This window comes from Ictidomys tridecemlineatus, chromosome Y (assembly GCF_052094955.1).
Source record: "Ictidomys tridecemlineatus isolate mIctTri1 chromosome Y, mIctTri1.hap1, whole genome shotgun sequence".
Lineage (NCBI taxonomy): Eukaryota > Metazoa > Chordata > Mammalia > Rodentia > Sciuridae > Ictidomys > Ictidomys tridecemlineatus.
Window position 1 is genome coordinate 23,310,120 of NC_135494.1, and position 27,044 is coordinate 23,337,163.

At 44.4% G+C, this 27,044-nt stretch overlaps 1 protein-coding gene across 1 annotated transcript; it reads right to left on the reverse strand.

The window, feature by feature from the left end:
* Positions 1 to 837: 837 nt before the first annotated feature.
* Positions 838 to 25,088, reverse strand: LOC144371893 (interleukin-20 receptor subunit beta-like). Its single transcript, XM_078035197.1, has 7 exons — positions 25,033 to 25,088; positions 17,678 to 17,827; positions 15,950 to 16,140; positions 11,940 to 12,064; positions 9,749 to 9,890; positions 6,021 to 6,160; positions 838 to 1,635 (listed from the first exon to the last, which is right to left on the reverse strand). Exons 1-7 carry the CDS (start codon positions 25,086 to 25,088, stop codon positions 1,528 to 1,530), a joined length of 912 nt encoding a protein of 303 aa, XP_077891323.1. The 3' UTR covers positions 838 to 1,527.
* Positions 25,089 to 27,044: the final 1,956 nt, after the last annotated feature.

The window sequence follows — 27,044 nt, forward strand, 5'->3', positions numbered from 1 at the left end:
CAGTTCAGGCACAGTATAAAATTCACACATACTCTCCATAAAGGAGTCGAACCAACAAGAAGAACATAAAGGCAAAGCACTTAGGATATCTCACTCTTGGACACAGCCCTCCCCAATCTACTTGAGACCCTGACAGGTGGAGAGAGGATGGTGGGGTGGTGGTGTTACAAAGGGAAAGACAACTAGTTGAGGCAGTTAGACTGTCCCCACCACAGGTTGGCTGGAAGGGCCAGGAAGTGGGGGTAGAGAGGAACCCACTCAGAGGCTCCAGACCTGGGAGGGAGTGCGGAATAAAAAGGTACAGGTCTTGATCAACAATCAATCCTTCACTCCTCAAGAAACTTCCTCCCTCCACTCCTTCTCTAGTCTTAGGCTCTATCACCTAGTTGGGGAGAGGAGAGAGTAGTGGCTTCCAGAGTTGAGAACAGGAAAAGCAGAGTAGAAGAGGCAGAATCTGGATCTCTGAGTGGAATGCCTAAAGGAAAAGGAAGTCCCCACATAAATCCTATGGAAAGGGGCCTCTGGGAAAAACCAAGAGCGCCCTGGTCAGGTGATCTTGTTGCCACCTGAGTCAGTTGGAGCTCTTGTGCAGCAGAAGCTGTCCCCAAAGCAGGCAGCCTGTGACTATGGGCTGAAGCATGAAGCCAGAATTGTGTGTATTTTACACTTCTCTGGACCCAAGGCTGGTGATGTAAATAAAACCCCAAAGCCTACTTTTTTTGCAGGAACCAAAAAGACCACCCCTTTTGATTTTTACTTCTGCACTTTGACAATGCCACAGGAAAAACAGACGCTGCAAACATTACACTTGGAACCGACCACCTCCTGCCCTTTCATCACACCACACACACATTTTACCCGCCGTCCTCAACATGTGCACTCAGTCCACACTTGATGGTGTTCTGTGGATCCCCAGCACTGGTGCACTGCCTATGTAGGGGGGCTGTGGCCTTCCAGGTCACCCACCATGGCTTGCTGAGCCCTCCACCTCTGCATAAGCATTTGGCTTGAAGTGAGATCAACACTTGCTCCCATCCTTCCTTTCCTCTTCCATTTCCTCTGAGAAAGCGGGGAGCCCAAGCCAACTCACGTATGGCCTTTGGTCCTTCTTACTCCACATTTATATCCTGCTCTCCAGGAGCACTGGCCTTTCCCGGCATGAATGCCACCCACAGACCTGCAAGGGCTGAATGTATTTACATACATAGAAAGAGAGACAGAGAGCAGAGACAGGTGCGTAGTTAATCCCCATTGCAAAAGAGAAACCTGAGAACCAGAGGGATGAAGTCACTTTTCCCAGGGTCACTCAGCTAGCAAATGTCAGCTCCGGGTCTGGAAGTCACATCTCCTGAACTCTCACTAGTGCCATTGGCACGACACTCAGCCTCTGACAGTTGCTCCCGTACATGGACACGGCAGGCTCTTCAGACTTCTCTTGTCCTTCATCCGTGGAGGAAAACAGGAACACAGCCTCACCCCTCAAGAGTCCTGTGTCCTGCAGGCCAGTCTGTGGGCCCTTCCTCAGGTCTAGATCCAGGCCTTGAAGAGTTCCTCAGAAGACAGCACAGTTGTGGCACAGACATCCACCTCTTCCCTTCTGCAGCTGATTAACTTCTCGGGTGAATTGGTTACTTTCTGAAAATTAATTTTCATTGATGATTATTAGATGTCACTAGTAGAAAGTAGTGAGAGTAAAGAGTGTCACAAAAATCCCAATTATTTGATGAAATTTCAAGCTGTTAAAAAAATCCCAAAGACAATTCCAACCCCTAGATCAGTGACTTCCAGCATTTGCTGAGGTCATCTCCCAGTTCACTGCCAAGCTATTCCCTCCAGGCCCTGATGCGTCAATGCTCCAAAATTCCAGAATTCGGGGGGCGGGGGTGGGGGGGAACTAACCATTTTCCAACAAGAGCTGAAGAACAAAGAAATAGTCTAAGATGCTTCATGAACAGCAACTATCACAGTGCCAAGTCCAGAGAAGGTGCTCATAAATGCAGTTTCTTTCTTACTCATGTTTTTTTTTTTTCCTGAGACCCTGGTGCATAATCATTGCTAGTTGCAAACATGCAGATACCCATTTATTCAAAGGGACTTCATTGCTAGTATGCTCACCTCCACAAATTCTCTGTGTTCTTCTATAGTTACCTCCCACTGACCTCCTGGTCATCACTCCTAAAGTACATGCACACAAATGAACAGGCATGATGGTTTCCACCACCTTGGTCTCCTGGACATCAGCATCATCCAGCCAATCACCTTTGATCCTGTTTCTAAAGAGGCAGCTTCAGGGATTTATTCTTGATGTCCAACTGACAATAAGAAAAGATATCACACAAGAAGGGCTCTCTGAGCAGGAGTGTTAGCCTGGAGCGGCCATCAATTCACTGCTGCTGGTCCTAGTCAGATTCTCAGGACCCTGACTGCCAAACCTGTAGTGGTTTGCTTGATTATTTTTAAATCCTAGAGCAGTGCTGTCCAGTGAAAGCAATGAGAGCCACATATGCAATTTTTAAAATCTAGCAGCACATTTTAAAAAGTAAAAAGAAATGGGTGGAGTTATTGTTAGTGATATACTTTATTTAACAGATACACCAAAATATTGTCATTTAACATGCAGTAAAAAATTACTAAAATTTTTCAAATCTTTTGTACTGTCCTCCCAATCTATCACACATGACTTTAAAGGACAGCACAATTCTAAAACATTTAAATTAAATAATCCCAGCAGCTCAGAAGCCTGAAGCAGGAGGATTGCGAGTTCAAGGCCAGCCTCAGCAAAAGCAGTGTGCTAAGCAACTCAGGGAGAATCTGACTCTAAATAAAATTCAAAATAGGGCTGGGGATGTGGCTCAGTGGTCAAGTGCCACTGAGTTCAGTCTCCGGTACCCCTCAAAAAAAAAATTAAACATTGTTGCACAATTAGAACTAACTTTCAAGCAAGGTTCCAATGATATTTTAAAAATATGTGTTATCATTTTTTTTAATTTAGTTGTAGTTTATTTATTTTATTTGTTTTTATTTTTATGTGGTGCCAGATCAAACCCAGTGCCTCATGCATGCTAGGCGAGTGCTCTACCACTGAGCCACAACCCAGGCCCCCCAAAATATGTTTTCAATATTTAAAAATCATGAGATTTCTCATAAGGATCTGGACTTCGAGGTTTCCTATTTACATCTTGGAGATCTCAGGCTGGGGTGTAGCTTGGTGGGAAAATGCATGTCTAGTTGGGTTTGATCGCCAGCACTGCAAAAAATAAATAAATGAATCTTGGAGGTCTGGCAGCACTGGCTCAGACCTTTGTGGCAACCTTCTGGAGCTAAAAAGCAGCTGCTTTCTTTAGATGGAATGATTTTCCCTGGGTCCATCACCTCTTCTTATTGAGTGATGGTCATTGTACTGCATTGACATTTTTTTCCAGTACCTATTTGATCCCCAAAAGCATCTGAACTCACAAATGCCACTTTCTGTGAAGCACACAAGGCCACATTTGGGGTGATCCAATGTTACTAACTTGGGGCCATCTCTATGCTTGCCACCCACCTTAGAGTAGAATAGGACAGCAAGAAAAGAAAGAATGAAGTCAGTCACAGAAAGGAAAGAAAGACCCTTTAGCACCAAAGCCCCATCCCTGGGAAGCAACTATGGATGAAAGACATGGGGAAAAATTATATTTTTAAATAGAAAATATACACTGGACCGAATTAACATGATTGTCCTTGCATGGGTACTTTTGCTTTGACTGTTACATGGTGATATAAACTTTAATGGAAAGGAATTCTTCATGGCACATTTCAGAGTGCAGCCATCCCAATTGTAAAATTGTAGATATAGACATATATCATTTCACCCACACAGATAAAATAAGCACAAACCTGGAAGGACATTTTGGAGAATTGCCAAGGATTTCCGATTGGTAATTTTCTACAGTTTAATTGGCAAGATGAGTGGATTTTGCAAGGCTGGCTGGAAATCGCTTTTTTTTTTTTTAAAGTTTGGAGGATTATGTATAAACAATGCAACTGTCGGAGAAGCTAGGCTCTGCTGAGAGAAGGGGGATGGTGGTAGTGACGCCCGGCTCCAGAATGTGTTTGGGATTTAATGGACACTAATGATCTATCTCTCACACAGCACCGTGGGGAAATGCATTGACTCAGAGAATTTGTCCACTTTAGAAATCCAGGGGAAAAAAAACAGAATAGAAGTTGGAATATCCAGGGAGGCATCTAGAGAGGTGGCCAGATGCACCGTGTGGGAACTGCTGGCTTCTGCTTCTCCCCACCATGGCACGGGCACATCCCCACCATGGCCCCAGGCACACTCACTCCTGTGCTCTGTGTTCCCTGGAGTAGAATAAGAATCCTAGGCTAGTGCAGAGCTAGGAACACCGGCAGAGACCCCTAGTCTTTGGGAGTCACTATGAAGTCCAAATTGCCCCCCATGATCCCACGCCATCCCCACCAAAGACAAAGCATAGTCCAGACTTCCCATGTTCCCACACATGCTCTTTACCCTGATGCCCTTGGCGGATCAGTTGAATATATTGAGTTGGAGTATGTTATTGAATGTAGCCACTGTTGGAACTGTAGAAAGGGACCAAGAAGGTTCAGCAGGACAGTTCAGAAGAGAAAAAATGTGTATGACTCCTGAAATGGCAAGCATCCTGGGCTGGGCAAACACCAGGTTGTGTTCATGCCAGGTCCTGGGAGAAAGCAGAGGTGGCCTCAGGGAGATGCCTATACCCTGGAGAAGGGAGATCTCTCCTAGACCCTCTGATTAGAAACTGCTGTGGTTTGAATATGTTCTCCCAAAAGCATGTATTGCAAACTGAATTCCCAAGGCAACAGCCTTAAGGTGGGACCTTTGAGAGATGATTAGCTGAGGGCTCTACTTTCACCAATGGATTGATGTAGATCGTAAAAGGACTTGAGAATGGGAAGAAAGAACCTACAGAATAGGAGAAAAACTGTGCTGCTTCTTCTGACAGAGGATTAATAGCCAGAATATATAAATAACTCAAAAAAATTCAGCATCAAAAAAACTCAGCCAGGCTCTGTGGTGCACGCCTATAATCCCAGCAGCTGGGAATGCTGAGGCAGAAGGATCCCAAGTTTAAAGCCAGCTCAGCAAAAGCATGGTGCGAAGCAACTCAGTGAGACCCTGTCTCTAAATAAAATGCAAAACAGGGCTGGGGATGTGGCTCAGTGGTTGAGTGTCCCTGTATTCAATCCCTGGTATTCCCCCCCAAAAAAACCCCTCAATTTATTAATGAGCAAATGAATTAAACAGATCTCTCAAAAGAAGAAATGCAAATGGCAAACAAATACATTAAAAAAAGGTTCAACATAATTAGCAATTGGAGAAATGCAAACCAAAACTAAAATGAGATTTCATCTCACTCCAGTTAGAATGGCAACATCAAGCACACAAACAATAATAAATGCTGAAGAGGACATGGAGAGAAAGGAACACTTCTATACTGTTAGTAGGATTGTATATTACTACAGCCACTACGGAAATCAGCATGGAGATTCCTCAAAAGACTAAGAATGAAACCACCATATGACCCAGCTATACCATTCCTCAGTATTTATCCTGAAGAATTAGTTGTTATACTATAGTAATCCATGCACACCCATGTTTATAGCAGCACAATTCACAACAGCCAAACTGTGGAACCAGCCTAGGTGTCCATCGATGGAAGAATGGATAAAGAAAATGTGGTATATATACACAATGGAGTTTCAGCCAGTCATAAAGAATGGAACTTAAGAATATTATGTTAAGCAAAATAAAGTCAAACCCAAAGGTAAAAGGTCATATTTTCCTCAGAACCAAATAAACTTCTATTGTTTATGAATTACCCAATCTGTGATATTCTATTCTAGCAATACAGACTGAGACAGTGCTCTTCTCTAAAAACCAAAAAACCCACAAAAATCATGCCATGCCCACCTAAGGCCTAAGGTACAGCCCTCTGATCAGCATCATGCTGCAAGGAAAGAGGAAGCTTATTTACCAAGGTGTCTGGGAGGACCACCACGGGGCAGCAGGAGTACTGGAGCAGCTGACCCATTTTCCAGATGGAGAACGGCACAATCACAAGGATCAGCATGAAGCCAAGGAAGGCAAACAGGGCCAGGGCCAGCGGGAGAGCCTCTTCTGGAGACAGAAAGACAAGAAGACGCTTAGAAACCACAATGAAGGGGAAGCCTCTAAACCCAGGCCTCCCCTGACCCCTGGAGTTGACGCCGAATGTCAATCAAGACGGCAGAAGCCAGAAACCTGAGATTTGATAATGTGCCCTGGTGACCAAAATTGCCGCCATTTTTCTAAAATCTAAATTTTAGATTTAATCTAGAAAATCTAGATTAAGGTATGCTTTCCAGAAAGCTCCAGAGAAGATTAAAATCTCTTTCTCAGGAAGGGGAAGGGAGGAGCATTGTGTGTGAAGGCAAGAGTGGTGTTAGCACATACCTGGCACAGCTGCCAGAGGAAGGCACCCGGCCAGGCCCCAGAACTGGCTGGTGGTAACCGAAAACAAAGTGTCTCGCAATTTGCTCTTAGCACTGATCCATCTTATGGAGGAGAATATTAAGTCCGGAAAACAGTCACATAATAACTATGATATATCAAGCCCCTGTTATGTGGCTCCTCCTTCCATCTCTATTCTGGGGGCTGGGTGGTAAACCCCTGTTCTTTGCAATGGGCATGAGTTTCTCTGCTTTTATAAGATGATGCTATGCTCAGAATGGTTAGGCAATTTACCCCAGGTCACACAGATAGGGTTAGCTCCAAAGCCCATAATTATTATAATTGTAAATGTAGCAGAAAGGACCAGACCTGGGCATCTGGAGATGCAGAAGGGGAATGCAGTATTTTCCCATCTCCGTTCTGTGTAACCTGGAGTAGCTCATTTAAGCCCCCCCTGGTCGGGTAGTTAGCTCACAATGTGAAGGATAACTTAGCCAGGGAGGTTGTGGAGAAGCTGGTAGTCACACAAGTGGCTGGGGCCATGCATATTATTTCAAAGATTTTGAAAATTATTTTAGCAGAGTACATTGAGAGATACACAAATGTTAATACCCTTTCAATCCACTCCTATGATTTCAATTCCAAAAAAATAATTCCAAGAAAGGAAACAATTATATGCATCGGTCTGTTCATGGAAACTTCTGGAATACAGCAACAGAACCCCCTTCTCTGCCCAGAGTGGTCCCTGCCCCTCCCACCCCTCCAGGCATGTTCTGGTACATTTTCCTCATGGAACCCACTGATACCATCCCATCTTTTGCTTGTTGGGAGTCTGTCTCCACTAGAGGGGAGGTTCTTGAGAGCAGGGATTTCCCTGCTGTATCCAAGTGCACAGGCCAGGATTTGGCACACAGTGAATACTCAGTAAATATTCATTTAATAAAAGAATGAATATCATCTTCAAAAGCAAATGAAAGCTGGGTGTGGTGGCGCCTGCCTGTAATCCCAGCGGATCGGGAGGCTGATGCAGAAGAATCACAAGTTCAAAGCCAGCCTCAGTAAAAGCAAGGTGCTAAGCAACTCAGTAAGACCCTGTCTCTAAGTAAAATGTAAAATAGGACTGGAGACATGACTCAGTGGCTGAGTGACCCTAAGTTCAATCCCTGGTACCTCCCCTCCCCCCAAAAGCAAACAGAAGTGATTCAAATACCCAATAAAGGGGATTCACCAGAATGGTAGGCTAGTCATTCAGCTATTAAAATGAGAATTGGGACAGATACACACTTGGTTACTACAGCATGGTTTATAGTGGCAAAAAACTAGAAAACACAAAATATTCTCATTAATAAGGAGATAGTAAATATACTGGTTTACTATGCAGCATTTAAAAAAACTGAGGTGGACCCAAAGATACCGACATAAAATGATGCTCATGATATATTGCCAAGTGAAGACGAGCCAGGCACAGAACACTAGGTATGGGATAGGCCCCTTTGTGTGTGTGAGCACTGGAATCACACAGACAGTACTGGGAGGATTAAATGCCAGACTCACCAAAGGAAACCTCCTGAGTGGTATATGGGGAAGAGTGGACAATATTTAACTCTGACCCTTTTTAAAATTTCTGTGTTGATTGGATTTTTTAAACAAGACATGATTTTTTATGAAAGTGAATAAAATAATAATCAGAAAATTTACAGGGGAACAGTTATAGATATGTTAGTTATTGGGGAAAAACAGAAAAATAGGCACAGTGTTTATATGCTATAGAACTCCGACGTGTAGGTAATGACTGAGGGCTACGCTCCTTTGGAGGGCAATTTGAAAACAGCAATCAAAATTAAAGGTCTATATCTTCAACCAAGTCAATCTACCTCGAATAATTTATCCTTCAAATAAATGTATATCAGAAAAATTATCTTTTTTTTTCTCACAATGTTGGGAGGGTCAAACTTAAGGTCTTGTGCATGCTAGACAAGCCCTCTACCACTGAGCTACACACTCATCCCTGGCAAAATAATCAATGTATTAGAGGAAATTAATTAGAGCATTGGCTATAATAGCAAAATATTTTGGGAAAAACTAAGTGCCCATTAATAGGGGACTAGTTAAATCAGTTATTTCATATACATATAATGAAATAGTATGTAGCAATAAAGAAGGATAAAGGAACTACTTCATTAATACGGCAAAATCTATAAGATACATAAAAAGAAAAAGACAAGATCCAGAAAAATAGATAGAACATGCCACCATTTTTGCTAGCCTCAGCAACAGAGAGATGCTAAGCAACTCAGACAGACCCCTGTCTCTAAATAAAATACAAAATAGGGCTAGGGATGAGGCTCAGGGGTCAAGTGCCCCTGAGTTAAATCCCTAGTACCCACCCCACAAAGAAAAGGAAAGGCAATATATGCAAACATATTCTCATTTACTTGTATATGCATTAAAAAGTCTTCAGAAGTGTATGCAAGAAGTCTGGATTTATGGTAGAGGGTATAGGAATTTTATGGGTGGGGAAAATGGATATGAAAAATAAAATTTCCATGTGTCTCTTATATTTTTTGCACCATATGAATGTACTATATATTCAAGGCTAAAAGATCACTCACTCACACACACAAGTGGTGATATTTGAATGGTAGGATCATAGGATGTAGAATTTTGTTGGGTTTATTTTTTCCAAAAGAGTTTTCAAGTTATTCAAGTTTTTAGACCATAACATTTCAAGGGGGGTATGGAGGTGTAGCTCAGTGGTAGAAAACTTGCCTTGCACCTGTGAGGCAATGAGTTCAATCCTTAGCACCACATAAAAAAAATTAATTAATTAATTAATTAAAGGTATTGTGTCCATCTACAACTAAAAAAAAAAAATTAATGTCAAGAGGGGAAAAAAAAAGAGGCTTCTGGAGACACTCCATAAAGCCCCTTCCAATACAAGAAACTGTGGCATTGTATGGTGTATGACCTCTTTCCCAGGCTCGCCAAGGAACCTGGTGGCCTCTCCTGCAGCCACCTCTAATCACAGGCAGTATTCATCAGCCTTGACACATCTGGCCCAGGGAGGAGGAAGCTCTCACGGGGAGAGTAACAGCTGCTTAAAGATTCCCACCCAGCACTAGGATGGCCTCCTGCACACATTCACCACCAGAACCCACCCAGGTCTGTGAAATCAAGGGAAGGCTCAGAATCAAAGGCACCTGAGCATGCACCAAGAGGGGCTGTCACCTCTGCGGGGGCCCAAGGGACAGGCAGATCTTCTTTACCTTGCACCTCCACACACTGCCTGGTTGAAGGCACTGTGCCTCCTGATGACCTTCACCAGAGACTGGGCCTTCACACAGTATGTGGCTCCTGGGTCCATGGTTTCCAGGTGCACAGGAACGCCCCTACTCCTCACCACTTTGGTCTGTTCCTTTGGGAGAATAGAAAACACAGTTATTCTCTGAGGGTAGCAGGACTGGAAAGGTTGAGGAGAGCCAGGAAGGGAACACTGCAGAAATTTCCTATCTGGGGTACGTACAGAATGTTTCCTGTTAACTCACGCATGTTTGCACTCACTTGCTCGTTTATCCACTCACGTTTATTAGGCACCTAATAAGTATCAGGCACTGTTCCAGGAACAGGGACAGAGCATATAACAAAGGAGGCAAAGTCTCTGCTGTTGTAGAGCTTTCGTGGGGAAGACCAACAATATATAAATACATGTCAGGTGGCCATAAAAGCTGTGCAGAGAAAAGGCAAGGGGCTAGAGAGTGACAGGGAGGCACTAGTTTAGACAATGTGGTTAGCGGAAACCTTTCTGAAAGGATGATACTTGAGCAGAGACTGGAAATTTGTAAATCTGACTGGGCAAGGATTTGGCATGGTCACTGCTGCCACAGAGATCAGTGCATAAAATCAGAGAGCTGGTGGGCCATGCCTCCCCACTTGCCCATCCATCCCTCTGTCTATGCACTCCGCTGTCCACCTTTCCACATCTACCGCCTGCCCCGGGCCTGTGCTCTGCATCTGAGCCTGCAGAGGCTTGTGTAGGCTGAGCCTAGGTGACTCAGGGCACATACTTCTCTTTGAGCACTGGCCCTGCCAGTTACAAGGGTGGGGAGCCACTCTGTCCCAAAGAATCTGAGGGAGCTGTGTGCTGCCTCCTGCCAGGTGCTGACCCTGTCCCCAGCATCACTCCACCTGTCTGGTTGGCAATGCCATGTCCTATCAGTTGGCTCTGACCTCATGGGGATAAGGGCTGGTATTATTGCCTGCCCTACCTGCCCCCACACACGTTCCAGGGGACACTTCCCAACCTAAAGCCCCTATTGAGTGTGTGGCAGGGCATATGCACTGAACTCAGACACCACTAAGTGATCTGGGATACCTCCGGTCTGAGAAGGGTCCTATCAGAGACCAACTAGCTCCTTGCAACCACTAAGCTTGGCCCGATAAACATGAACAATGGGATTCCTCTCCAAAGACTTTGGTCTTGGGAAACTGAATACCTAGATCTGGAAGTAGGGATAAAGGGTAGAGGATACTGTGAGAGGCCTCAGGCTCAGAGGCCTTGAGTGGCTAGGAAGGCACCATCATAGGCGTACGTTGGAAGGTGTGATGAAGGGCAGGGCCTGGGAGTAAGCTGGGTAGGGAGCCACAGGAAGAGGACTCAGCGGAAGGAAGCAAGGCCACCACAGGTAGGGGTCCCTGGAGAAAGGAGACTCTGCCAGCTCTGCTCAGGTATTCTGTTAGAGCCCATATTAATACTCTGAGAAAGCCCATTACTTCCTGGTGCTCATGGGAGCGGGCCTCTAGGCCCTGTCTCCCTCTCAGCTTGGACAGGGGCTCCAAGGATTTGAGTGTCCCCTCACTTTCCATTGGTGCCCCACCCCTTCTGCTGCTGCTGTTTTGTGAGGGCTGGACTCCACTCACCTGGACTACAGCAGCCTTCCCACGGGGAGGGGCAGCTCCCTCCCGGGCTTTCTGCATGGCCTACCTGCTCCTAATTAAATGGGCTTATTCATAAGCCAGCTCCTGGCTGGCTGCCCCCTTCTCTTCCCTGCCAAGATCCACACCCTCAAGAGGCTTGTACCAGCCTCGTAGGCTCTTGAAATCATCCAGTTGATCTGGAACACCCTGGCCTGCTTCCCTTAACTGGTTGAGATCAGCTGATGAGAGAGGGGAAAAGTCCATTCAAAAGATGTTTCAGGTTAATCTAGCTTAGTTTGGGGCATGAGGCTGTCCCCCAAACTTCAGCAGATCTGCCTGAAAATGTTCCCAGCCAAGACCAAAGTGGACTAAGGCATTTTTATTTTTTAAAGAGGCCCACAGAATGGTGAGCATCTAGTCATCTCTCCCTCCACAGGCTTCACCCATAGCTGCTCATTCTCAGGCTGCCCAGACAGTGAGCACTGCAGGACCTGGCTCTCCTCACCCACCCTCAGAGAGCTATGCCATCTCCCCGCAAAGCCCGACTCACCTTGGCACCAGGCTCCCTCCTCCAGTAGGCCACAAGGAACTCAAACTGTGGCCCCAGGTCTTCCAGTTCAATGACCAGGTGGAAGCCATCTTTGGACACCTCCATCCTGGGTGGGGTGAGGATGGCTGTTGGCAAGACAAGGGCAGAATCAAAGCCAGTCCCAGGCAGGACCACTTTTTTAATGATGAATGAATGAAACCCAAATGGCAAAGATTTACTATGATTCTGTTTTTTTTTTTTTTTGGCCTCTTAACTTTGATAAAGTCTTCTATTCTTTTCCAGAAATATATATACTCAAGAAAAGAGGAAAAGGGATTACATACTCAAGTAGACATTATTACTTTCCCTTCTAAAATTGTGTGCTCCAGGTTCCACTAACCTAATATTTTAGTAGACATTGCTCTTCACCTTGGCTCATCTAATGAGCAGATGCCATTTCTTAATGCTTGCCAAACACCTGCCTGAACTTGGATCTATGTGGAGCATAGCTGGGCCCCATCTTTTCCTCTTAGGAATGAACATACCTAGCAGGGCACGTGCATCCCTATAGTTCTCATAGACAGTGGCATGTACAGGCATCTGAATACTTTCAGACATCTGCAAACCACCAGAGGCCTGTGGATAGGTTAGCTATTCTGTTCTAGGCCTCATCTCACATCCTGACAGAGGGATATTATTGGCAAGTCAAAGGCTTTTTACAAATTTTAACATTGACTCTAGAAATTACAATTTAAATATAAATATCATCTTTTACATTACTTGGATCCCAAAGAGAGAGGAATCCCCACCAGCAGGCCAAGAACAGAAGGGGTCACAGAGGCAGCTCCCACCCCCTCTCTACTGATGATGAATCCATATGTGCCTTGCAGATCCAGGTCCTCTGACCTCCATCTTTATGGAGGATAGATATTATTAGAGAAAATGACCCGAAGTTCAGAGAAGAATTTTTTGACAGTGTTGGGCCAGGAACCTCTGTCCTAAGCATTCTGCATACTTGTCTCATTTAATCCACCCAGGAAACCTAAGAGGGTAAATATTATTCTGTTTGTATGGAAATGTTAAGGGACTTTCCCAGAATCACAGTTAATAACCAGAATTTGAGCCCATGTCTATGTTTCTAACTCCCCCATGAGGGGTGTTTATTCTTTGTACCAGGCAATCCCAAGTCCAGCTATAATTAAAATAACTAGAAAGAATTTTGAACTCCCAATGAACAGGATGCACACAAATCAGTCAAATCAGACCCTCCAGGAATGGACCCCAGGAGTGTGGTTCTCAAGCTCCTCCTCGACTCCAGCATGCAGTTGAGGCTAAGAACCTCTGCTCCCAACAAGGTTAAGGGCAGAAGATCCTCTATAGGGGAGCCTTAAAGAAGGATCTTTCACATTCCTGGGGAAAAGTCAGAGTGGGCCTTTTACATACAGAAAAGGACAGATGGAATGACTTTAAGAGATCACCAAGCTACCCAGCCCAGTTGCTGATTCCACTGTGCAGGGATAGCTCAAGAACACATCTTCAACCTTCTGATGCAATTACAGGCTCCTTTCTTTAGCTCCCCATGCAGCAAGACCTTTTCCTGTTTATTCTGGCCTTCTCAGCCCATGTTTGACAGCACAGCCCTGCCCACATAGTTTGGAAGGCACTCCCTTATCTATTTGACCCCAGTCTTCCTTCCAACAGCTGCCAATCCACAGCAATAGTCTTGGCATCTACCAGGTGCCAGAGGGAGGTGGTGCTGGGTGCTACCTGGGTACTGCAGGCAGAGGCAGAGCTGCAGTGCCCTCCCCCAGTGCCTAGAATCCTGCCATTTCCACTAAGTCCTCCCATTGCCTGGGAAGGAGGCCAGAGGGAGGAATCCATTTTTGGCACCACAATTCCTACTGGTATTTCATTCCAACAATCCTGTTCCTGCCCCAACCCTCCACTCCTCTGTTCTCTGGCTCTCGACTCCAGGCATCCCTAGAGCAAAAAGTGATAACACCTACCCACAGTTGAGTGCTATGGTAGGATAGCACTCCGCTGAGTAATTTACACATTTCTTCTCATGTGGTCCCTACAACTATCCAGTGAAGCAACCTGTTGCCCCTTTTACAGAGAAAAAGGCAGGGACCCAAGCATCAAGTGACTGAACTGAGATTTGAACCACATCCCTCAAGTTCCATGGAGCCAACTTCCCTTTCAAAGCTGTCTTCATCTTCCTCAGCCTCTTGCTTGGGCGCCCCCACCTTCTAAGGCCCCACCTTCTAAGGTCCACCCAATGTCACAAGCTCCTTAACCACCCTGACCTTGTCCCATTACTTCCTCTGCCCTCACTCACAGCAGAGAATCTTCTGCCACCTCTGAATAAAAGGCTACCAAAGGCCCTTGCCCTTGTTCTTCCTGCAGCTCCCAACTGTCTGCATTCTCACCCACACCTGCTTAGGGGAAGAGCTGCCCTATTGCTTCCCACCTCCATCAGTCTTCCATCCCGGCAACCACACTGTCATCCCCTCCATTCCATGAGGTCACTTTCCTGAGGACCCGTGCAGGGGCCTTCTTCAGCCTTTTCTCCCTCCATGACCTCCCAGCCCATCCATCTTCTCTCAAAAGACATGTTAAACCCTGAGGTTCCCCAAGACCCCAGGGTCCCTTTGTCTCCCATATCTTCTCCCTGGATAATCTTATACTCTCCCAAATCTTTAGCTACCAACTCTGGTGTTGTGTGTCTCTGGCTTTGACCTCTCTGAGGCCCAGATCCTGATGTCCAGCTGCCAGTCAGGCATCCATGGCATGCTATTCTGCTGGAATCTCCATCACAAAGGGCACAGAGACACAGATGTCTCTCATTGCTCAAGACCAGTTGCTTCTCCCAGTGTCTCTGCTTTGGATGGCATTCTCTCTGACTCTAATCAGAAGCTGGACACCATCACCATCTCTCCCAGCCCTATCCCCTAATAACTGGTCTCCAAGCCCCATCCTTTGTCCTTTCTAACTCATCATGTCTCTTGAATTCATCCTTTTCTCCTCCTCCTTCTCCTCCACGCTTGGGACTGGGCTCCATCTTGAATCAACTGGAGTGTTACAACCCTCTCCTCGCTCTTCCACTGCTCTGGACAGGCTTGCCCATTCCAGGTCACTTTCCACACAGCAGCCAGAAGGATTGTGCTTTGAGACAGACCTTGCCTAGACACTCTCTCTTCCATGGCTACCTTCTGTTGACTTGACAAGCTTCATATCAAAGCCACATGGATAGCTGTTTCTCTACCCCCTGCCATCCATCAAGTCCTGGCTTCTTCTACTGTTTTCCACCTCTGCACATCCTGTCATGCTCTGGCCATTGCTTGCACTCAGCTATATGTGAACACCTACCCGGATTCTTGTCTTCTTTTTCAATCATTTTCCAGGTACTATAGAAATTAGAAGAGTCATTTCCCAGCAACCACAGAAGGGTACTATTTCTCATGGCCATTAAAGAAACAGATCTTTTTAAACAACAAAGTTGCTGACAGTCAGTAAATATGGAATTCAGGAGGCACCAGAAGGGAGGCAGTATAAGATTTATGGAGGTACGAGTGGTGTAGTCAGAGGCAATCTTAGAGCTATCTCCCTATTTCCAGAATAGCCAGGTTCCCAATGCCAGGGTCTCCACCATCCACAAACCCTAACCAAGACAGTCAGCAATGACATCCAAAGTCAAAGAACCAAAGAGAGAGAAGTGATCAGCAATTTTAAAAATATATCAGCAAGCTGGGGGTTTAGCTCAGTGGTCGCGCGCTTGCCTAGCCCATGTGAGGCAATGGGTTTGATCCTCAGCACCTCATTAAATAAATCAACAAACAAATAAAAACAAAGGTATCATGTCCATCTATAACTAAAAATATTTTTCAAAAATGTATCAGTAAGAGTGGTTTACATCCACCATACTCTGGCTTTGCAAGATTATTTTGATGATAAAAAGGATCCTGAAAGTCTTGGTGAACATGAGAAGGGGAGCATGGTAGAGCAGAGAGTAAGGAAAAAAAGTGCCTTACTTGAGTTTTGATTAAAGGGGTGCTTCAGGGTGCTCCAGGCAGAAGTCTGGGAGCCCAATGTGGCCCTGACGTGGAGTTTGTAAGGGACTGTGGCAGTGATGTCATCCGTGACGTCACACTTGGGTTCTTCAATGACTGTGCACCAGCTGGTGGGGATCCAGATCCAGCTTATGTACAGGCTCTCGTACTCTCTGGCCAAAGAAAAGAAGATGCAGCGTCACACCAACTCCTTGACCCAGGCGCAAAGGTGATGGGAACTGTCTCCATTCTCCCACTCTTCATAGTCAGCATTTGCTCCCCACCCCCAGCTCCTCCACTCTCTTCCCTCACCAACCATCCAGTCTTCACTCCTTTTGTCACCAGCCAAGGGAAACCTAGGCATGAACCCCAATCTGTGTATTTCTCTCCATGTCCACAGTCAGCACACTTATCTCAGCCACCCTCATGTCCTGCCTTGCTGAGGTCTCCCAGCCTCCGCTCTTGCTGTTCTTCAAGCCATTCACCACCCTCAGCATACCATGACATTTCTGTCTTCCATGGCTTTTTACAGCACTTAGAATGGAATCCAAACTCATCCCCATTGCTATAAGATTCTGGTCTTCTCTCTCACCCTGCTCAGAAGAGAGATATTCTTGCCACACTGACCTCCTGGTCATTTCTCCCAGAATGCTGATCTCTTAATTCCAAAGGACCTTTGACCAGCTGTTCACTCTCTCAAATGATCTGTCCCTGCTGTTCACAGGGATGGTTCCTTGCAGATCTGATGTAAGGGTCACCACCTCAGAGAGGCCTTTCCAACCACCTATTATAAAGCAGCTGCAGAGTCAGCCCTTTTGCCTCAGCCTTACAGTTGTTCTAGCACAAATCACTCTCTGAAATTGCCTCAAGCATTGCTACCCAGTAGAACTTTCTTAATTGATGTAAATGTTCAGTACTGGTAGTGCTCAATATGGCAGCCACTAGCCACGTATGACCCTGGAGCATCCAAAATGTGACCGGTGTGACCGGGAAGCAGATATTTGAGTTTAATTTAAATTAATTTAAACTTAAATAACTCCCTGTAGCTAAAGGATACCATATTGAAAAAGAATGGACCTAGTATATTTTCTGCCCATCTCCTCCTTCATATATTAAGTTCCCTATATCCAGAAATGTTGTCAGCTGTGTCTTGAGCCTACAATACTTACACACTTTTAAATAATGTGATCAGTTTGCATTTACTGCCAATGAAATACATTGAGCACTTTCTCTGCTGCTGTCACTACTCAACAGTTGCAAATTCCTGGAGAAGACTAGAGCCTGGTAGGCCCCAGGGCCAGCTGATCTTTAGGGTGAATATTTGTTTTGACTTCTAAGTACAAGACTATATATAGTCAAGAAAACTGAGATCTCTCTCTCCTCCCAAAGGATCTGGGTCTCCAATGATTTGTCCATCTCAAGTCAGGGTCAAACTCTTTGGACAGCTGACTCACTGTTGAAAAGAAGCCACAACAAAATGTATGTCTATACATTCATGTTTCTAGAGAGTTCACTGTCAAAACCAAAGGGCAGTTCCTTGCTTCCTTGACTCTTTCAATGCCCACTCACACAGAGGGGGCAGATCATTGGAGATAATCCATCCCTGGGCTCACAAGGCCTCCTTGAGCCAAGAAGGAAGGGGCTGTGTCTCCAGGAACTAATTGCTGTCTGAGGGAGGAAAAATTATTCAAACAAAAACCAATCACTCACCCCTGATACTCAACAGAATAGTGTACTGTTTCTCCAGGCAGGATCACTGGGCTCCATGTCAAGAGATACTTCATGTTGATTGAGTTCACAGAGAGGTTCTGAGGGGCAGGCAGACTGGCCACTCCATCTGAGTGAAGGCAGAGAGGAAGGCTGAGGGGTGGCTGACATGGGGGAATGCCACAGCTTCAGACTGGTAGCATCCAGTGAAAAGCCACACAGGTTTATGAATGATGACAACTCCAATTTTATCATACTTGTGTTAATGCTAAGTTTTGGCTACCATAATTATAATTCTGCCTTTGTGATAAAAAGGCATATTAACAATAATAATGGGTAATCTTAAGCAAGATCTTATATTCTATTAAGCTATGTGCTAGATTGTTCCTTTAATCCTCATTACCCTACTGGGACTAAGGACCATTTGTTCATCCACTATACAAATAAGAAAACCAAACCCTATTATATAGGCATGATATGTATGTACTTATTTTAACAAACATATAAAAATTGTACATATTTATGGTACACCTACCACATGGTGCTTTGATAAACACACATATTGTGTAATGTTCAAATCACTATCTATCTCCTCAAACATGTATTATTGCTTTGTGGGGAAAAATCATCCAAAGTCCTTTCTTCCAACCTTTTAGAAATATCTAATACATTATCTATACTCACTCTACTGTGCAATATCAGAATTTTTTTTCACACCAATTCATGTCTTTATATAGTACAATTCTTATTACACATATATATACACAATTTTTCATATCTCTGTATATAAAGTATATTGACACCCAATTTGTGTCTTCATACATGTACTTTGGTTAATGATGTCCATCATTTCCACCATCCTTGCTAATCCCCTTCCCCCTCCCTTTTCTTTTCACCCCTCTTTCCTATATAGAATTCATCTATTCCTCCCATGCTCCTCCTCCCTACCCCATTATGAGTCAACCTCCTTATATCAGAGAAAACATTCGGCATTTTTTGGGGGGGAATTGGCTAATTTCACTTAGTATCATCTTCTCCAACACCATCCATTTACCTGCAAATACCATGATTTTATTCTCTCATATTGCTGAGTAAAATTCCATTGAGTATATATGCCACATTTTTTTTATATCCATTCATTCACTGAAGGACATCTAGGTTGGCTCCACAGTTTAGCTATTATGAATTGTGCTGCTATAAACATTGATGTGGCTGTGTCCCTGTAGTATGCTGTTTTTAAGTCCTTTGGGTATAGCCCGAGGAGAGAGATAGCTGGGTCAAATGGTGGTTCCATTCCTAGATTTCCAAGGAATCTCCATACTGCTTTCCATATTGGCTGCACCAATTTGCAGTCCCACCAGCAATGTATGAGTGTGCCTTTTCCCCTACATTCTCCCCTACACTTATGGTTGTTGTCTTCATAATAGCTGCCATTCAGAATATCAGAATTTCTCAAATCTAAATATAATTTAGTACCTTTTGGCCAAACTGTTCCCTCTTCTCTCCCTCTCTCCTACTCCCCCCATGCTCTGGTAATCACCACTCTGTTCTAAATCTCTATGAGATATACGTTTTGGGATCCCACATCTGAATGAGATCATGTAATATCTCTGATTCTGCCTGGTTTAATTTAATGTAATATCCTCCAGTTACATCCACGATGTTGCAAATAAAATAATTTCATTCTTTTTATGGACAAACAGTATTCCACTGTACATGTACCACAGTTTTGTCTTTTTATAAATTAATCATTTAGGTTATTTCCATCTTTGTCTATTGTGAATAGTGCTGCAATGAACACAGGGATGTAGATATCTCTTCAACATACTGATTTCATTTCCTTTGGATATATACCCAGTAGTATGATTGCTGGATCATATGGTAGTCTTATTTTTAAAATTTTTGAGAAAGCTCCAGTTTTCAATAGTCACTATATTAATTTATATTCCTAACAAGAGTGTGAAAATATTCCCATACTTGTCAGTACTTGTTATCTTTAATCTCTTTGATAATAGACATTTGTTTTTGTTCTGTCCTGGAAATTAAACCCAGAGTCTTAAACATGCTAGGCAAGCATTCTGCCATTGAGCTACAACCCAACCCTGATAACTCACTCTTACTGGGGTGAGGTGTTAAATCATTGTGGTTTTGATTTGCATTTACCTTATGATTAATGATATTGAACATTTTTCATATACTTGTTAGCCATTTGTATGTCTTTTTAAAAATAAATGTCTATTTAGATCTATTATCCATTTTTTCAATCAGATTATTTGGGTGTTTTGTTTGTTTTGCTATTTGAATTCCTTATATATGAAGGACATTGCTTATGACAGGCCCTTATTCCAGGCTTTGATGCAGTCCTGTGCTATGTCACCTTAAGCAACTTGAATTAACCCGAGCCTCCCACTGCTTTGTGGCAAACCCATGCAGGCTCTTGCCAGCTTCTTGTCATATTCCTCTCCTGCTCATGCCAACATTTGGTATGGAAGCACATTCCTTCATGACCTCTAACAGTGCAAAATGGGCTATCAGCTTCCAGGTGAGGAGTGCAGACTCAGGTCAGCTATAAGTGAGTCCAGTCATAAGAGGTGCTAAGCCAGCCTAGAGACTCCACCCCAGAGCAATTGCAAGGCCATGAGCCAATCTGGGACATAAGTATCTGCTCACATAGATGTGTGTGGTACACCCAGAATGGTTTGCTCAGAATGAAAGAAGCCTGTGAAGCTGAATCTACTTTCATAAGGACTTTGGGTACCCCAAAGCGTAACCTTGCAGGTAACCCCAGAGTGATCTTGACTCTCTACTGAAATCCTCTCTTCTCCATTTTACATGCTCCTATTTTAATGCCCAACACCTGCTTCTCTTTGCTGTTATAATCACAGTGATAACATCAACAGCACAGTGGAGTCAGGGGACAGCTGGGGCCCTCTGTGCCTATCTCCATATTGGCACCTGCTGTTTGTTATCAAGCCCTCTTACCACAAAGAAATGGGGACAGGGGGTTTCTGGGGACACCCCATCTGATTCCCTCGCCTCTTCTCTAATGTAGGACACTGGTGATACACCTTCATCTCACACGTACTAGCAACAGTCAGCCCTATGAGGAAACACCTGGGGCACCCACAAGGAGGCTTCCTGACCTCCCAATTCCTCACTTTGAAATCATCAAAGAGATGGAAAGGAAAAAGGCCATGTGGGGGTGGGGGTGGAACAGGAGGGTGAAGCATGGTCTCCTCTGACATCCTTCCTCTGGGAAAATTTAAAAAAAAACTATTTTGGAAATATGAAGCTGTATAAATGTAAGGCTACATTTCATATAATAAAAATTAAGTATTAATATAATTTATTCATTAATATACTTCAATTATATACTTTAAAAGCCCTCAAAAATTAAGTCTTCAGACCCAGATGGTTTCACTAGAGAATGCTACCAAACATTTACAGAAGAATTAACACAAACTTTACACACACTATTTCAATACATAGAAGAGAAAAGAAAACTTTCCAACTTATTTTATGAGGCTAGTATTACCCTGATGGCAAAACCAGACAAAGATAATTTATATTTTGTTTGTTTGTTTACAATGCTGGAGATTGAACACAGAGTCTTGTATGTGCTAGGCAAATTCTCTACCACTGAGATACAGCCCCAACCCAAACAAAAATAACTTGCATAAGTGTTTTTACGAACTTAGGTGCAAAAAAATCAATAAAATATTAGTAATCCAAATCTAATAATGTATAAAAATTATGACCAAGTAGGATTTTTTCCAGGTATGCAAGGGTGGTTCAACATTTAAAAATCAACTAGTGCAATACACCATGTCAATAAACTAAAGAAGAAAAACCACATCTTTTCAGTTGACACAGAAAAAGTATTTATAAAACCTAACACTCATACATGATTAAAACAAAACAAAGTCTCTCTTCAATTAAAAACAGCAAAGAGTTTATGTGAACTTGAGAAAGACCATCCACAAAAAGTCTACAGCTATGATTTTAGCAACATAGTAAGAGACTGAATTCTTCCCCACTAAGAACAAGAATAGGCAAGGATTTCCACTCTCACCACACTTATTCAACAGAATACTAGAAATTCTAGTCACTGTATTAAGGAATGCAAAAGAATAAAAAAATACAGATTAGAAAGGAAGGAGTAAAACTCCCTCAATTTACAGATGATATAATAGCGTATGTAGAAAATCCCATGGAATAAAACAAGAACAAAAACAATTCTTGATATTCCAAGTAAGTTCGAAAGACATAAGATAAACAAAAATTAATCATATTTCCATAGATTAGCAATGAAGATTTACACATAGAAATTAAAACTACAATCACTCAAAAAAACAGTGAAATGCATGAATGCAAATCCAACAAAATATATCAGAATTGATATGGAGAAAAGTTTTCAATGTTAATGTGAAAAACTAAAAAAGACTTAAATAAATGGAGAGACATATCATGTTCACGGATTGGAATATTCAAAATAGTTCAGATGGCAATTCTCCTCCAAACTGACACACAGGTTTCACACAATTCTATCAAAGGCCTGTCAAGATTGTGTTTGTAAATTTTATTTTAAAAGGCAAAGGAATTAGAATAACCAAAACTACTTTTTCTTCTCTCTCTCTGTGTGTGTGTGTGTGTGTGTGTATACACACACACTCAGCATGTGCTGAGCAGCTAACTAACCCAAACTAAAATAATTTTGCAAATAAAGCAGAGGAACTAATCTACTCAATTCCAAGAATTATAATAAAAATTGGAAGCACTCCCTCTAAAAACTGGAACAATACAGGGATGCTCTCTTTCACCACTCCTATTCAACATTGTCCTTAAATTCTAGCCAGAGCAATTAGACAGATGAAAGAAATTAAAGGAATATGAAAATAGGAAATAGGAAAAGAAGAACTCAAACTATCATTATTTGCTGACAACATGATTCTATAGAGGATCCAAGAAACTCCACCAGAAAACTTCTAGAATTAATAAATGAATTCAGCAAAGTAGCAGGATATAAAATCAATACCCATAAATCAAATGCATTTCTATACATCAGTGATGAATCTTCTGAAAAAGAAATTAGAAAAACTACTCCATTCACAATAACCTCAAAAAAAAAAAAAAACTTGGGAATCAACAAAAGAGGTGAAAGACCTGTACAATGAAAACTACAGAACACTAAAGAAAGAAATTGAAGAACACCTTAGAAGATGGAACAATCTCCATGCTCTTTGAAAGGCAAAATTAATATTGTCAAAATGGCCATACTACCCAAAGTGCTATTCAGATTCAATGTGATTCCAATTAAAATCCCATCATTCCTTATAGAAATAGAAAAAGCAATCATGACATTCATTTAAAAAAATAAGAGACCCAGAATAGCCAAAGCAATCCTTAGCAAGAAGAGTGAAGTAGGAGACAACACAATACCGGGCCTTAAACTATACTACAAAGCTATAGTAACAAAATATGGCATGGTATTACCACCAAAACAGACATGTAGGGCAATGGTACAGAATAGAAGACACAGAGACAAATCCACATCAAGACAGTTATTTCATACTAGACAAGAAGCCCACTCATTCCATCAGCACACTCTACCTTGTCACCCTGATGATCTCTTCATTGTCATCACCATTTTTTTCTAATTTTGTAGGGAAGTTTTAGGGTCACAGCAAAACTAAATGGAAAGTAAACAGGGTTCCCTGCCATGGACTGAATGAATGTCCTCCTCCTCCATTTTCTCTCTCCTGTGTGAGGACACAGTAAGAAGATATCCATTTGAAAAAGGGCCTTCATCAGGAACTGAATTGGCCAGCACTTTGATCTTAGTCCGACAAGCCTTCAAACCTGGGAAGGATAAGTTTCTGTTGGTTAAGCCGTCCAGTCTGTGGCATTTTGCTATGGCATCCCAAGATGGCTACCACACTGACATAGGCCCTTTCACATACACAAAACCCCCTTGCCATCAATATCGCACACATCAGAGCCTTGCACTTGTTGAAATCAATGAACCAATTGTGACACATCACATTTCTTTTGCAAATATTTTTTCCCAGTCTATGGCTTATCTCGTTCTCATGACAGTGTTTCATCATCTAACATTTTTATGTCTAATTATGTATGCACAAAGATTATCTAGTGCATGCCACAGCTTATGAATACATATTTGCAGGATACTGGAGGGTAAATATCCAGAATCAGAATTGTTGGGTCAGTGTGTTTGCATTAGTAATCAATGTTACCAAACTAACCTTCTTATAGGTTAAATCCATTTAATTCTCTTACCAGCAATGTAACTATACTCCCACTAGACACTCATTAAAACAGTGGACTGTTAAACTTTAGACTCCTAATGGACAAACCATCCAACATACTCCAGAGAATGTACGAGTGCCATAAGAAGAAAATAAGGTCAGCCTACAGCAATGGGCAGCTGATGCCCCAGGCTGGGAGGAGCCCTGGCCATGGCACCAGGGCTGCTGGCAGCAGAAGCCTCCACAGCCCTGCAGGGAGCCTGGAGCACAGCTCTGCAGAACCATGCTCAGCCCTGGACAGAGGCACATGAGTTCCCATCACAGGCTAGAGTGTGACAGTCCCAGGTGCATGCCTGTCATGCTAGCCACCAGGGAGGCTGAGGAAGAGGAACCTTTGAGGTCAGCCTTGGCAATTAGACCTTGTGGCCAAGGGGGAAAAATTACAAGGGTCTCTGAGGGTGGAGCTCAGGTAGGTCACTTGCCTAACAGGCTCAAGGACCTGGGTTCAATCCCCAGAACCACACATACACGAAAAAATGACCTTGGAAGATGGTTTAAAATGATGGGTCAGGTACACAGAAGGAACCAGGAGAGGGTTTTTAAAGCGAGGACTTAAAACAAAATCCACAGGTGCGACAGGAAAACAAAAGGACACAGAGTCAGTGGGACCTGAAATACCTGGGCGGGTCTGTCTTCTAAACCGCCTCCTGCCCCCAGGTCACCTGGGCTCCTCCGTCGCCCTCCCCTCTCCAGGGGGCCTGCGGGTCAGGCCACCTCTTCTCTGAGGTCCACGGCGCAGGCCACACTGCTGAGGCCACCGCATCCTGAACAGGACCCTGCAAATCAAAACCCACCTGCTGTGACCAGCAGCTCCGCCAAGGAGAGCCCTCAGGTGAGAACCGGGACAGCGGGGTCGGGCGGTGGGCGCTGTGGGGACCGCCCCGACGGCTCCAGGGGACAGGCAGCCCGGGACCGAGGCTCCAGTGCGGCGGCAGATTCCTCCCGGGTCCCACCCTCGTGTGGGCGCCTAGATAGGGGCCGCTCCAGGTCAGCTCACCTTCTCCGCTCCTGGATCCCGGGAGCCAAACCCACCACACCCGGAGCTGCAGCCCCGCCTCCAGGGCGCTACTTCCGGGATCCTCCCACATGGAGCCGTGCAAGGTGGTCCTTTAGCCAGGGATAGAAGGTAATATTAGCCCAAAGGCTTATTTGGGCTCATGGTTCTGGGGGATCCATCCCTAGACCTTGTGACTCCTCCACTACTTTAGGGCTTTGGAGTGCACAGTGGAACAAACTGCTGACATTATGAGCTGGGAAGCAAAGAAAAAGAGAGGATGGGCATGAGGTCCCAGAATGTACCTTGGGGTGCTCCCTCAGTGACCTAGCCCTACTTCCTAAAAATCTTTAGGACCTCCCCATAGCATCACCCTGCATGGACCTGTGGGATACACTCTTCCTTACCAAAGCAGTGTTGGAACTTAAGGGAGACTCTCTCTACCAGGTACCAAAGCACTGCAAGTGGAATATCCCTGCCTATTCTGGGCTCCTTGTGCTGCCAAACAACATGCACGGGGAGGGGTGCTATGTTGCCTATGCTAGTAGTCCCAATGGCCAAGGGAAGATCTGCTCTACAGTGTGGCAGGGAGAGCCAGGTCTGGAGTCTTGCAGGTGCATTGGACATCTCTTATTATATTTCCATGTCCCACTGTACAAGTTTATGGAAAAAACTATAGCAACCCAAGTAAGACGGGACTGCCAGTGGAGTTCCCGTAGGAGAAGAAGGTGGGATCACTCTGCCAGCTAAAGATCCCTGTTTAGCAAAGGCTGAGGGGATCATGGAGCAGGTGAAGGGATGTCATTACCCCGTAGGTCCTGGGACCAGCTACAGAAGCAGGGTTTCTGCAGTCATGCTGCTGTTACTTCATTGTTGCCTGCAGTCCCACTACTTTATATAGAGGATGTCGCTGGTGGCTCCCTTTCTGTTTCAGGTGGGAGTGTGACTGTAACAAACTACCATAGGTAGGGTAGCTTATAAACAATGGAAATTTATAAGGACACCAGTTGCATTCCTGAAAGCCCCACCCTCATGTCGCTGAGGCTTCACCTCTTAAGACCATCATATGGGGGGTTAGGGATCCACACATGAATCTGGGGGACACAATCATTCAGACCATACCAATGACCAAGCTGACATTAGCTTCCAGTTATATGGTAGCTCTTTCCCACCCATATTAAAGAGTGAATATTGAGGCGCGAAGGTGCAGACTGGGTGGGATTAGACTCTCCACATCGTTGGTCCTTCCATCGGCCCCAGGAGGCTGACCTCTGTGGATTCTGTTCCACTGGCAATCTTGCCTTCTGGCTGGCATCTGGGTTCTCCCATTGAAGAGACCCACCCAGAAATGGGGAGGAAAGTGAAGGTGGGGTCTTATTCCCTGACTGCCTTTCTAGGGTGTCATCTCCAGCTGGTCTTGTCCCTCTCCTCTCAGGGATGGCTTCATAGGTGTAGGACTGGCACAGCTACACAGGGTCCCACATTCAGAATGGCCCTGGCTCTGCAGTGGCCATCTGGAAATTCTTAATAATTTGCTTTGAGTTTGCATTTTAAAGGAAGTTCAATCGGAATAGCAGAGCATGTGCCAGGACCTGGAGCCTTGCCTCAGGAGAGGCCCATCTCCCAAGGTGGGCTCTCAGCCACCTGCTTTCCCACTGAGTGCCCTGGCTTCACATGGCCTTCCCTTCTCCCCTGGTGCAGCAACTGCTGCCATGCTACCCCCCAGGTAAGGTGTGGGTGCATGGGGGGTTAGGGTAGGGTGCCCACACCTGGGGCATGGCTGTGGCCGTCCTCCACCATCCCACAAGTCGGCAGCACCCTGGCCATTTCCATAGGCACCTCTTGAAGGGTTGAGCCTTTTCCCCAGCTCCTGCGGGTGCCTGGTGCATCCTGGGGTGAAGGTTTTAATTCCTGGGGGGTTGCTTTTCCTGCCATGTTGGCTGGGGTGGCAGCTCTTAGGAATGGAGGATGCCTGGCTTCACTTGCTTGCCTCCTGCTGGGGCGTGACACATCCACCCAGTCCTGTGGCTGGAGGCAGCAGAACCCTGCA